Source organism: Pipistrellus hanaki (assembly GCF_964339955.1).
Source record: "Pipistrellus hanaki genome assembly, chromosome: 3".
Taxonomy (NCBI): Eukaryota; Metazoa; Chordata; class Mammalia; order Chiroptera; family Vespertilionidae; genus Pipistrellus; species Pipistrellus hanaki.
In genome coordinates, this window is record NC_140505.1 from 157,329,007 (window position 1) to 157,342,134 (window position 13,128).

Here is a 13,128-nt window from a genome sequence, read left to right on the forward strand (position 1 = left end):
CACTGCCTTTGCAGGTCTGCTGACCTGCCTTTCCTAGGGGAATGTGCGTTTCCTAGGGGCTACAACACTTTCATCTTCCCACCTGTATTCCTAGCACCTAGCCCGGGGCTGTTAATGTAGTGAAACCAGGCAGGTTTGGTCTGGGGAAGCCAGCTGGATATGTAGATAGGTCTCCACCAGGTCGCATTTACTTAGGTGAGTTTGCTATGACTCAGGGCCTGGCTTTCAGCCTGAAGGCCTGGGAACTTGGCTTAACATATTGTGAGTGGATCTGTCTCACCAAGGTAGAATCTTATTAGCCAAGCTCACAGAGCCTACTATGTAAAACTGGCATGCCTGTGCACCAGTTATTAAGGAGCATGCTAACTGGACTGTTGCTGGCCTTAACCTGACCTGAGAATTTCTCCCCTGTTTATGTGCCACCCAGAAAGCCGAGTCTCTCATTGTATATTTGCAGCCAGTTTATTTTATTTCACAATGACTAATCACATGAGTCGTGTGTGGATTTTACTAGCTCACCTGTTAAAGAACAAACAACCTTATTTCTGAGTTCTTGGGAGAGAGACGGTACTCATCAGTAAGTCTTTAGTAAACATGTGTGTGACATTGATGAGTGGGTAAATGCATGCAGATCCCACCACTAGATAAATGATTGCTTTGATTGAAAGGCTAACTGTGGCAAAATAACATAGAGACCTCATTCCATCTGACCTCATTACTAGAAAACCCTATTTCTCTTTTGAAATTTCTTTAACTCTCTTACATGTTTCTAACTGTTTTTCTCCACATTCTTCCTAGCCATCACATTAGAACCCAGCACCAGATGTCCGGCACCTAAATGGCACACTGCAGACTGAACTCTCTTCCTGCTTTCTCTGCCTACCTTGTCTCTTCTGCTGCTCTGACTGCTGCCACCACAAGCCCTGCCTCTTCCCCATTTCTCCTCCCTCCAAAACCAGTTTTATGTCTTCTGCTTTCTAAGTCAGAAAATTGAATTGCCTTGTGGCTCACCTCTGAGGTAAGTGGTCCAGCGCAGGCTTTCCTGAGACCTTTGATGCTGCATTTGGTGGCTGCACATCCCTACCTTCAGCCCTCCTCCCAGAGTGCATGGTTTATGTTAGAGAAGTAGCTCTGTTTATGTTAAAGAAATAGCTCTGAATCAAGTGAAAAGACCGGGATCCCTCATCCAAGTGATGTGCTAATAAAGTCAGTTTGAAAGAGGAGAATCAGCCTTTTGTAACAAAATACCCAAACGGGTTGTTCATGGATCAGGTAGATGGAATTAGGAGGATTCTTTTTTCTCCTTTGGTGGTGGTTGTTTTTACACTCAGGCCTTGACAGGCAGGCAGTGGCCACACAATTCCAAAATTCAGTGCCACTGTGGCTCTTCACCTTTGAAACAAGAAATATATTTCTGCTCACTCATCAACATTAGGAAATCCTGATTCCAGTGTCTATTTATTTATTTATTTATTTACTTATTTTTACTATTTTAAATGACTAGGAGATTATTACCAAGTTGGGTAACTTTGCCATTCAACAACATAAGACTAGGAATTTTTCTGTCATGTTATATCTTTTTTTTCTCTCCCCCCATTCCTCCCTAAATATTTTCATATACATTTGCATAAAATAAGTTGTTCACATAAATACATTGTGCTTTTTATCCATAGTTCCATGCTGGTCATGGAGCTTAAGAAAGCTTAGACCTTAAGCAAATCAATGAAATAACATCTGCCTGGATTTTAAGCACCTACTATGTGTATACCAATCCTTGTGTAATCATAGTGTTTTGCGTTTCTTAAATATAATCCTCTGAAGGGTTTAATCCTTAAACAAACCTCCAATTTTACAGGACAGGCTATTGAGGTTAAAGAACTTGCCCAAGTCCCAGTTCTGGAAGTGACTAGAATTTGAAGCCAGGCCTGCCTAGCTTCCTTCTGCACTCTTTTTCCAGCAATACTTTTGGTTCCTGGGTTTTCAGGAGGTCTCACCACAATCTCTTCTCCCCACAGCACAACAATGCACTCTAAAGATTAGATTTCTTATAGTTTGTCCTTCTCATGCTGTCATTTTCCACTGATGGGAGGAAAAACTATTTCAGTGACTTGATCAGTCCATGTCAATCATGGGCTGCCACATATAAAATAGGTGTTATGTGACTTCAGAAAATTGTGTTATGGCACGGTTATGAAAGAAAAAAAAAAAAATATATATATATATATATATATATAGAAGCAGGAAATTGTGTATTTTTAAAACATGAGTTAGGCCTGGTCAGTGTGGCTCAGTTGGTTGAGCATCATCCATGCCCGAAAGATCACCAGTTCAAATTCTGGTCAGGGCACATGCTTGGGTTGTGGGCTTGATCACTAATAGGGGGTGTGCAGGAGGCAGCCGATCAAAGTTGCTCATCGATGTTTCTCTCTCTCTCTCTAAAAAACAAAATGAAACAAAACAAAAATACCACATATTTTAAAAACAAACAAGAAGCACGAGTTTGCTGCATTGCTGAATTTGTGTGTTCTTATAGGTGATGACGAGTATGAAGACGGGATTGAAAGGACATGCGACACTCTCCTGATGTGCATTGTCACCGTCCTGAACCAGGGCCTCAGGAACGGCGGTGGCGTGGGCGATGTGCTGAGAAGGCCATCGAAAGATGTAAGCAGGAGGAAAAGTATTTCTTCAAGGAGCACATAATCATTTTTTAAAAGTCTCTTAACAACATTTACTATATATATAGTTTTCAGGGTACTATCTTGTGTCTTGCTTTACAACTATAATGATAGCCATTAAAACCAGTTAATCGTATGCTAGGATTACATAGACATCACTAATGTACTAAAACCTATATTGTTAGCAGGGTTATGAATTTTTTCCAAGTTTGAACTGTGTATTGTGTTACAGCAACAAAATCGTGATTTGAGAAGTTATATAGGAGTTGAATGTTACATAAGTAACAGAAACTAGACTGCCTTTTGTCTAGCAGGTTTCTTAGGCATGAAGATTTTCTCTTTGCCTCTGCCTATGAGTAGCCTTTATTATTTATCCATGATGAACATAACATTTAAACAAATTCTAACAGGATTTCATATCTTAAAATGGCAAGGCTGAAAAATTTCTCATTGGCTGCAAACACCAGGCTGGGAGCTTGAAAACAAAACAAAAAAAAAAAAACCTCAGTTCTCCAGCAAGCTAGTGGTATCATGTGGTCAGTTCATGTAATGTTTCCTCTTTATGGCATAGTGTACTTTAATGCTGTTCATCAAGTAGAAATAGCTTGAGCTGTATGTACTTGACCCTGAATGTAAGGCCAAGAAGAAAACCTATTCCAGCACTTGACAAATCATTAGGTCCTCCTCAACTCCTTAATCTCTTGACTTGTGGAATCGATATTTGTATGCCTTTTGTGCAACTTGTGGGATGCAATCTGCTGCACCACAATGCATTTAGCATGATGACTTACTTAATAAAAAGCAAGTCTCTCCATGGCAGGGGTGCGAGTGGGGGAGGGCAGGTGTAAGTCCCAGGGAATGGAAGGGGTTCTCGGAACAGGCTGTGAAGCTTTTCTCATTACATTTAAAGAAAATGAAGGTAGAAAGTGGGTCTTATTTTTTCCAGCTTGGAATATTATTTATATTAATTTAGCAGATATTTATTGAATATATTCTCTTTGCTAGCCAATATGCTGAATCACCATGCATTGAAAATGTGTATGCATATATAGTTTTATTTTAATTTTTTATTTCAGGAGCCCTTGTTTGCTGCCCGAGTAGTATATGACCTTCTTTTCTATTTCATTGTCATCATTATTGTCCTTAACTTGATTTTTGGTGTCATCATTGATACTTTTGCTGATCTCAGAAGTGAGAAACAGAAAAAAGAAGAAATTCTAAAGACAACCTGCTTCATCTGTGGTAAGTGTTCTCAACATACTAAGATAATAGGTGACACTGCCCAGGAGGGGCTAGAGTGGTGTTTACTTGCCATGCTTTGGGAAAAATCATTTCAAAATAGAAGCTAGATAACATTTAGATTATGTAACTGAGCATTCGACTGGGATTCTCTGTTCCATAAATAGATAGAATAATTACATCCCAAGGCTATCTTACCATTATTTCTGCAATTCCTATGATTCACTGACTATGGAATATGTTACAAAATGCCAAAAGGTTCCATCAACTGGTTAAATAGATTTTTTATCACAGTAACATATTGATTAAATAACAGAATGATTATTATTTTGTTAGATTATGAATTCACAGATGTTTTTTCAGTAACTTGAACTTTTACTCACTGACACTTTTCATTTCTCTCTCTCTTTCTCTCTCTCTCTCTCTCTCTCTCTCTCTCTCTCTCACACACACACACACACACACACACACACACACACACACACACTGTCCTCCCTTCTCCCATTATTATCTCTCTCAGGTCTAACCTTTTCTTTGTCCTCATCATTCCCTTCGGCTCTACCCTCTTCTCCATATACCACAGCTTTCTGGTTTAGTTTTCTCTTCAGCTGGCCTAATTACCCTATAATCCTTTCCAATCCTGAAATAATCCCCAGCTCCAGATTATACTCACCATCTATTTTTGCATGTTGGGCTGAAGAATCTTTTGATAAAAGTCACAAAACCAGCATAAGAGCTTCACTACAACATTTTCTTATACAACTTGAATGGGACCTTCAGCAAACCCCATTCTTTTTTTGGTTTGCCTTTTGTCAACTGTCTCATTCCCCTATATAGTAAAAGTTGCTAATAGAGTTTTTAAAAAAAATGATTTAAACCATGCATTCTGGGAGGAGGACTGAAGGTGGCTCTTCCAAACCTTTCCAACATTGCTCCACCAGTTGGAGGCACACCAAGTCGTAACCTGTAATAATGAGCTACATTCTAAGGAAGAAACAAAGTAGACATGGCCTTCTTCTATTGTGGAATTCAAACACAATGAATATCATTGCTATGTCATGTGTTGAGGGAAATGATAGCGTTCACAGGTTGCTGTATCTCTTCAGGTTGAGGTAGGGGGCAGGCAAGAGTCAGAAAAGGCTTCTCAGAAGAGATGGTCCCAGAGCTGATGGTAAAAGATGGAAGGGAGGTAGTCATATCAAAGTGAGTAGAAGCAGAGTGGCTGGTGTAAGGAAAGGCATGGAGGGGAGAAAAATATGATGAGAATCTTAGGTTACTATAAGAAGCTCAGGGTTGCTGGAGCTTACATTTCTGAGCAGGGCATGCCAAGAGAGGAGATTGGCCAGATCATATGTAGCCTTTTATGTTAAAAAGCATGGTCTTGATCCTATAGGCTTGTAGAGGATGGTCAACCATTAAAGAATGTTAAGGAGAGGAAGACAGGGTTTTATTTTTGATTTGGAGCTCTGTGGCAGGAGTGGGAGGTTGTTCTTCAGGGGACAATACTGGAGATAGAGTAACCAGGGATGAGGTTATTGCCATATTCCAAGTGAAAGGTAACAAAACCTTAATTCAGGAAACAGTCGTGGCAGCATTAAGGGTCGAGGACAGAATCAAGAAATATTTAAGAGAGCCTTGCCAGTGTTGCTCAGTGGTTGACCCATGAACCAGGAGGTCATGGTTCAATTCCAGTCAGGGCACATGCCTGGCATGTGGGCTCAATCCCCAATATAGGGTGTGCATGAGGCAGCCAGTCAATGATTCTCATCACTGATGTTCCTATGTCTCTCTCCCTCTTCTTTCCTCTCTCTGAAATCAATAAAGACATATTTTTTAAAAAGAAATATTTAGGAGATATGAAATCTCAGTGATTTGGAATGAATATGAAAGAGCTGGGGTACCTGGATAGATGGTAGTATCAACAGCTGAGTTTGAGACTAGAAGAAGAAAAACAAATGAGGTATGCACTGAACACCCCAGTCAGATGCATTCAACACAGAGATCCACATATGATCTCTCAGATGAGAACGTCTGCCTTGGAGACAGTAATTGGGGAATCCTCAGCCTACATATGGTAGGAAAAGCTGGAGTCTAGAAAAAGACTCCTGAGTGAGAAAAGAAGATGGAGTTCAAGTGGAAAACCTCACCATTGAAAAATTAGAAGAGAAAGAGATCACACATAATCCAATCATCAAGTCCAAGTGATGTGAGGCGAGTCCAGGTTATGTGGCATGTTGAAATGGGAGAAAATAGTTTGGGAAGAAAGAGATTGATTATTGATTGTCAAGGCAAAGAAAGTCAATCACATATGAACTGAAGTAGAGCCTTTGGGTTTCTCATTTAGGAGGTTTTGCTGGCTTTAGATAGAGTAGTGTCCACAAGGGTGAGGACAGGTACCAGACTGCACAAAGCTGGGGGAGGGACTTGCCAGGAAGGAAATTGGAGGAGGAAGAAGCGTCTTCTCTTTATATGTCTAGATTAGGTGGTAGGAAGCAAGACTGAGATGGAGCCAAGGAAGATGCCATATAATAATTTCAGGATTTGGGGAAGTGAACCTCTGTATTGAAGGGTGAGTTCCAAAGAGAAAAAAGATGCTGCCCCTGAAAATCTCTGTGTTTCGTGGTCTTACTTTCACACTGCTTCCTCTCAGCCCTTTTCTTTATGATCATAATAACTATTTTGTCAGCGCACTACCTCTGAAAAATAGTGGTGTTTTTTTTTTTAAGATGTTATCCATAAGGTATGAGCCTCATTCTAAGACATGATCCTCTTTCCCATATTCTAAAAACAAAAAACATGAACAATATAAGAAGGCCATCACTTAACCACCATTCTTGCTCCTCTAAGGTTTCCCTTCACTGTCAAATTCTCCTTGTTCCTAGGAACAAAATCATTCTGTTCCTAAATCCCTCATATCACTCTTAGCTATATGATTCTGTATATATTCTTGGCTTTTCATAGCTATTAAAAAAGCAAGCCTATAACCTATAACCTATAAATTCCTTAAAACATCACAATAACCTTCATCACTAAATTGAAATGTTTTTCTCCAATTTCATAATTAATTTCCTGCTGACCTTTCCTTCTACCTTGAGCTGTACGTTCTCTGATTTCATCGCAAGGTCCTATTTTTTTCTCGAAATCCCTAGAGAAGAGGTTCTGATTTTATCATTGACTCCTTGTCTCTTCTCTCTGCCCTCCTCTTTTACATCATTTTATTGCCAAATATGCCACCACACTCCACGCTCTCTCCAGGCTTCTGTCCTTTGTCTTCATCTGTTGACTGACATTATAAGGGTGTGACTTCTAGCAGCCAACTTGACTGTGTTTAAAAACCAATGCATCATGCCTTTCCATCTCCTCCCTCCAATCCAGCAACTTTGCCTGACTTCCATTTTGCAACCGTTGACCTCCCATCAGTTATCTGAATTGGGAACGTCTCCATAATTTTTAGTATCTGCTCTTTGCTCTTCCAGGTGCACTAGGTACCATGTACCAATGAATCTTCTTTCATAGACTTAATCCCTGCCTTCCACATATTCCCATAGCCACACCCTGGCTCACCCCAGTGGCCTGCTCAGCTCTGCTAGGCTAATTTTTCCCCTTTGGATTCATCATTTCCAAACTCAGGCTATCAAGAGCATTGCAGTCTATAGCTTCAAAACTCTGATTTTCCTGGTATGTAAGATGCCTCACAATTGGGCCCCTTCTTTCTTTGCTTACTTTTCACCCAGTGTTCTTATTTATAGCTCAAGTTATAGTCCAACTCTATCACTCCTCTGTAACTCTCCATGTGGTCCCAGTTATGGTTTTTTCCAACGTGGTCTCAGTTATAGTGTTTCTCCAATTTCTAGAATGTCCAAGCTGCTAAGCTGTGAACTCCTGCCCTCATTCTGAGTTGTAGGTCTTATTCCATGAAGCCTTCTCTGATCTCACTAACCAAAATCGAACATATCACTCTGTTCCTAAACCCCTCATATCACTCTTAGCTATATGATTCTGTATATATTCTTTTTATTTATTTTTTTTTAATTTCCTGCTGGATAAGCCACCCAGCCTGTTGATTTTAAAAATATATATATTTTATTGATTTTTTACAGAGAGGAAGGGAGAGAGATAGAGAGCTAGAAACGTCAATGAGAGAGAAACATCGACCAGCTGCCTCTTGTACACCCCCTACTGGGGATGTGCCCGCAACCAACGTACATGCCCTTGACAGGAATCGAACCTGGGACCTTTCAGTCTGCAGACAAACGCTCTACCGCTGAGCCAAACCGGTTTCTGCAATTCTGTATATATTCTTGTTGCCTTATCTTCTTTGTGGGATGCCATTTATTATTATCCTATTATAGAAGATGCATGGACTTATAGACATGTCCTGACTAGGTGATGTTAGCTAAGGTTCCTTTCACCTTGAACTATTGTTTCCTTATCTGGAAAATGATAATATAATGCCACATTTGGGGGTTTGGTGAGTTTAAATGAGATCCATTTATTGGGAGTCCTAGCTCAATGCTTAGCTGAGATTAAGCACTCAATACATGTTAATTTCTCTTCTTTAAGAGCTCCAGACCCATGTCACATCCATTTTTATGCTTCCATAGCATGTATTGGGAACCATTCATAAATATTTTCTTAATGAATGACTATCCAATTATTCAGCTCCAAATTAACATTGGCTTTATGCCGCTGTGCCTTAAAACCTATAAGAGAAAGTTAAAACAAGTAAGTACTAAAAGAATATATATGGTAGACAAAAATATCTAGGTGCACTAATTCAGAGTTATTCCAATTTTTGTCACATGAGGGGCATGGTCTCGGTGGCGTACATGTGTCTGCAGGGATGCAGAGAAACCGGGAGGCATGGGGATGTTGATAGGTGGTTCATTTCTCAGAAGCCTCATGTTTATTTAAAAATTTGAGTGGCCACTTAGGTAACTGAACCTCAGAGTAGATTTAAATTGTATTTTTATATTCGTACAAATAAAATGTTGTAAAGTAGAATGAATTTAGTGTGAACACTTAAAATAAAATAGAAACATTTTTAACTATTAAAAAGTGGTGCCTGGCACTTTTTAGCTGCTAATCCCTGTAGCTTAAGGTTCTCTACTCTGCCCTGAAAGGACCTTCAGTTCAGCACAAAACATGTGATCGGTGTTATGATAACATGTATCCAGAAATGCATTCATTCCTGGACTTGCTTACCACATATAAGATTTAATATATACCATATACATTATATGAACTTAATTACAAGAATGATTTAAACATTTGGGATAGCTGGGGGCTGTGCTAGTAGCCTATAAAATAGTTGTGATTAATATACAAATGGTTCTGGGGAGAGCCAGGTGTTAAGTTGTGATCCAAAGACGGACAGTGTATAAGTAACAGAAGAGAGAATCTCCGCAGTGTGAGAGAATTGGCTTCAGGAGTGTGCGTAGTGACACCCATAGCAGCAACAGAGGAGGTAGATATTATGGCAGGCGATGAGAGCAGATGGGACTTTTCTAGCCTTGAAGGCAGTGACCAGATGTTTGAGAGTTATGACTCAGAAAACAATTACTAGTGATCCAAAAGGCGGTCATGATAGGGTGATAATTAGCAGATGACAGAGCTGAAGCAGTAAACATAGAAAACAAATTGGCTCTGGTGTCTGTGACAGTGATTAATTTTGAATTACTAGAGGCTGAAAATTCAGTGAAAAGGAGGTGTCAACAGAGCAGGTGTAACAAAATAACAAAATGGAGAAAGGATTTGTTGATGTCAGAATTCCTATCATAAGGATAGCCAGGTTCCTAGAATTAAAGATCTTTCTAGATTATTTACTCAGAGATAAAGGCTATCTTGTGAGAGGGGGGCCACTTATGTTTCTCTCTCAGTATATTAGTCCCTTATTATCTATATAAAGTCATTCACTCACTTATTTGTTCAACAATTACTTATTGAGCATCTACTATGTGCCAGGCTATTCCAGTGAACAAAAATAGATAAAAAGCACTGCCATTATTGGGGTTACTTTCCAAAGTATGTAGAAGGTCAAATGATGACAGGAGCTATGGAGATGAATTGGGATGCCTGGGTAATAGGTGGCTGTGTTCCCTTATTTTAGTCATATTGGGTAGGAGACAGCATAAGTATAGTCTTATTTTTCCTGAAAAGCTAGTGTTGATCACATGAAGCTCCTCTTATGCTTTCTTTCTTTCTACCTTGGTCATCTTATCAAATACCCTGGCTTTCATTGTTCATATTCTATCATTTACCCTTGAATTCATATATTTACAAATGAACTCTCTTTTTTGAAGTTCCAGCCTCCTACCTAACACTCTAATTTGGTTGTTCTACAAGCATCTTAAACTCAGCACATCCCAAATCAAATGTATCCTCCCTCCCAACTCTGTTTTTCTCTTGCTTTAGTGATATTACCTTCAACTCAGTTAAGTCAGGGAATTCAGAGTCATTCTTAATTCCCCATAAATGTATACCATTAATTGCATGTTATGCCCTCTTAAGTTTTCATTCCAAGCTCCTCTCTAGTCTCTATGGATTTACTCAATTGCTCTGTCAACTTTAGTTGAATGCCTACTGTTTACCAGCTGCTATGCCAGGTTCTGGTAATACAAAAATACATCAGACAATAAGGTAGTAGAGGCTGAGATAGAAATTGACACATTTTTGTAGCAAAGTATTATGAGCACAGAGAGGATCAACTAACTGGCTATGTCTGTGGGAGTCGGAGTGGTGGCAGTGGTTGAGCTGAGTCTTGAAGAAGGAATACCTGGAAGGCATGAAAGAGAGTACCTGGAGGCACTGAGTTTTCAGAGGACTTCGTGTGTTTGGAGAATGGTGAGAAAGTCAGAGTGATTACAAGAAGTGGATTGTCAGAGCATGAGTCTGAAGATCACTTCAAATTCCTTGGTTGACAGAGATTTCATTAACAGATGTGAATAAAAAGAGCTAAGGAAACAAATTTTTAATGAGTTGAGTTTGACATGCCCGTAAGCTATCCAGAAGGATTTATGTCCAGGAGGCCGTTGGAAATAGTGAAGTTGAGAAGAAAGGGATAAAGATTGAGAAATCACCAGCGTGGTGATGGTTGAAACCATGGAAACAAACAACCAAGCTTAGAGAGCAAGAACCAATGAAGATGAAAGATAACCAGTCCCCTCTTTTCATTTCCCCTCCACCGCCCTGGTCCCTGGCCTCCACCCTCAGCCTCTTCTCCCACCGTCTTCCTCTAAATCCTGCCACAGGAAGTTACTGAAAGCCCAGCTCTGAATGTGCTCGCCTCCACGCAAAGCCTTCAGAAGAAAGTGCGGGCTCCTCAGCTTTGTGCTTAAAGCTTATTATGGTTTGTGCCAAATGTACCATTTTATCTTCATTTCCCAGTGTTCCTTTCTAACCACATCAGAGGGATGGACACTCCCCCAAACAGGTCATCTATTTTTACCTCTAGCTTTGCCATGTCATTTCCCGTGCCCAGATGGCAAGAAAACATGGCTTTGGCATCAGAAATATTTTCATTTAAATACTGGCTGACTTTTCCACTCACCAAGGTGTTGACTTGAGCAATTAATTGAATCCCTCTGAATCTGTTTCCTCAACATGCTAAAAGGTCAGATTGGATTATTGGAATTCTAATAGCATATTTAGACATCTTTATAGCTGTTGGCACAAATATGTGCTAAATAAAAATTAAATATCTTTCATTACCATTCCACTTGCCATAATCGTGCTTTAAGGCCAGACAATTCAAAGCTTTACACCTCTTCGAAACCATTTAAAATGTATCTAGTTAGAATTCATTTTGCCTTTCTCTATGCTTTGTTGGCAGTTTATACCACTTCAGAACGTCTGTTGTCTATTTCTTCCACCACATTATGATTAATTGATAGTAAACACATTATTTCTTTGTGTGCTATGTATCTTGCAACAGGTAGATAATTGTTCAAATTGAATTCTGAGAAAATAGACTCCAACATTTCTCTCTCTCTCTTTTTTTTTTTTTTTGAGTAACATCTCTGTTGAAGTATGAGTTATATACCTTACAACCCACCTGTGTAAAGTATACAATTCAGTGGTTTTTATATATTCATAGTTAGGCATCTATCATCATAATCAATTTTAGAAAATTTTTCATTGTCCCCAGAAGAAATCTCATACCCTTTAGTTTTGTCATCCTCCCTCCCCCAATTTTTTATCCTCCTCAACCCAAGTCAACCATTGATCTACCTCTGCCTCTATAGATTTTCCTATTCTGGATATGTCATATAAATGGAATCATAGAATATATGGTCTTCTGTGACTTGTTTCTTTCACTAAGTATGATATTAATGGTTCATGATGTAACATGAAGCAGTACTTGATTTATTTTTGCATTTTATTGTTTTAAATTTAATAAATCTTTATTTTTCAGATTATTACAATTGTTTCTCCTCCCCCCCCATAGCTCCCCTCCACCCAGTTCCCACCCCACCCTCTGCCCTTACACCCCCCCCCATCCTTATCCATAGGTGAACAATTTTTGTCCAGTCTCTTCCTGCACCTCCTGTACCTCTTCCCCCTGAGAATTATCAGTCCACTCCCTTTCTATGCCCCTGATTCTATTGTATTCACAAGTTTATTCTGTTCCTCAGATTTTTAATTCACTTGATTTTTAGATTTACTTTTAGATAGATATGTATTTGTTGTTCATAATTTTTATCTTTACTTTTTTCTTCATCTTCTTAAAGAATACCTTTCAGCATTTCATATAATACTGGTTTGGTTATAATGAACTCCTTTAGCTTTGTCTTATCTGTAAAGCTCTTTATCTGATCTTCCGTTCTGAATGATAGCTTTGCTGGGTAGAGTACTCTTGGTTATAGGTTCTTGCTATTCATCACTTTGAATATTTCTTGCCACTCCTGTCTGAGCTGTATAGTTTCTGTTGAGAAATCAGCTGACAATTGTATTGGTGCTCCCTTGTAAGTAATTAACTGGTTTTTTTCTCTTGCTGCTTTTAATATTCTCTCTTTGTCTTTTGCCCTTGGCATTTTAATTATAATGTGTCTTGGTGTGGTCCTCTTTGGATTCCTTTTGTTTGGGGTTCTGTGCGTTTCCTGGACTTGTAAATCTATTTCTTTCACCAGATGGGGGACGTTTTCAGTCATTATTTCTTCAAATAGGCTTTCAGTATCTTGCTCTCTCTCTTCTTCTGGTACCCCCATAATTC

At 39.2% G+C, this 13,128-nt stretch overlaps 1 protein-coding gene across 1 annotated transcript in view; it reads left to right on the top strand.

Annotated features, from left to right (window-relative positions):
• The window catches only part of ITPR2 (inositol 1,4,5-trisphosphate receptor type 2), a 416,442-nt gene that overhangs the window by 365,267 nt on the left and 38,047 nt on the right, over nt 1-13,128 (top strand). The window contains exons 53-54 of the mRNA XM_084877146.1: nt 2,534-2,664; nt 3,755-3,920. Of these exons, the coding sequence (XP_084733272.1) occupies nt 2,534-2,664; nt 3,755-3,920 (297 nt within the window). The remainder of the gene's footprint in view (nt 1-2,533; nt 2,665-3,754; nt 3,921-13,128) is intronic.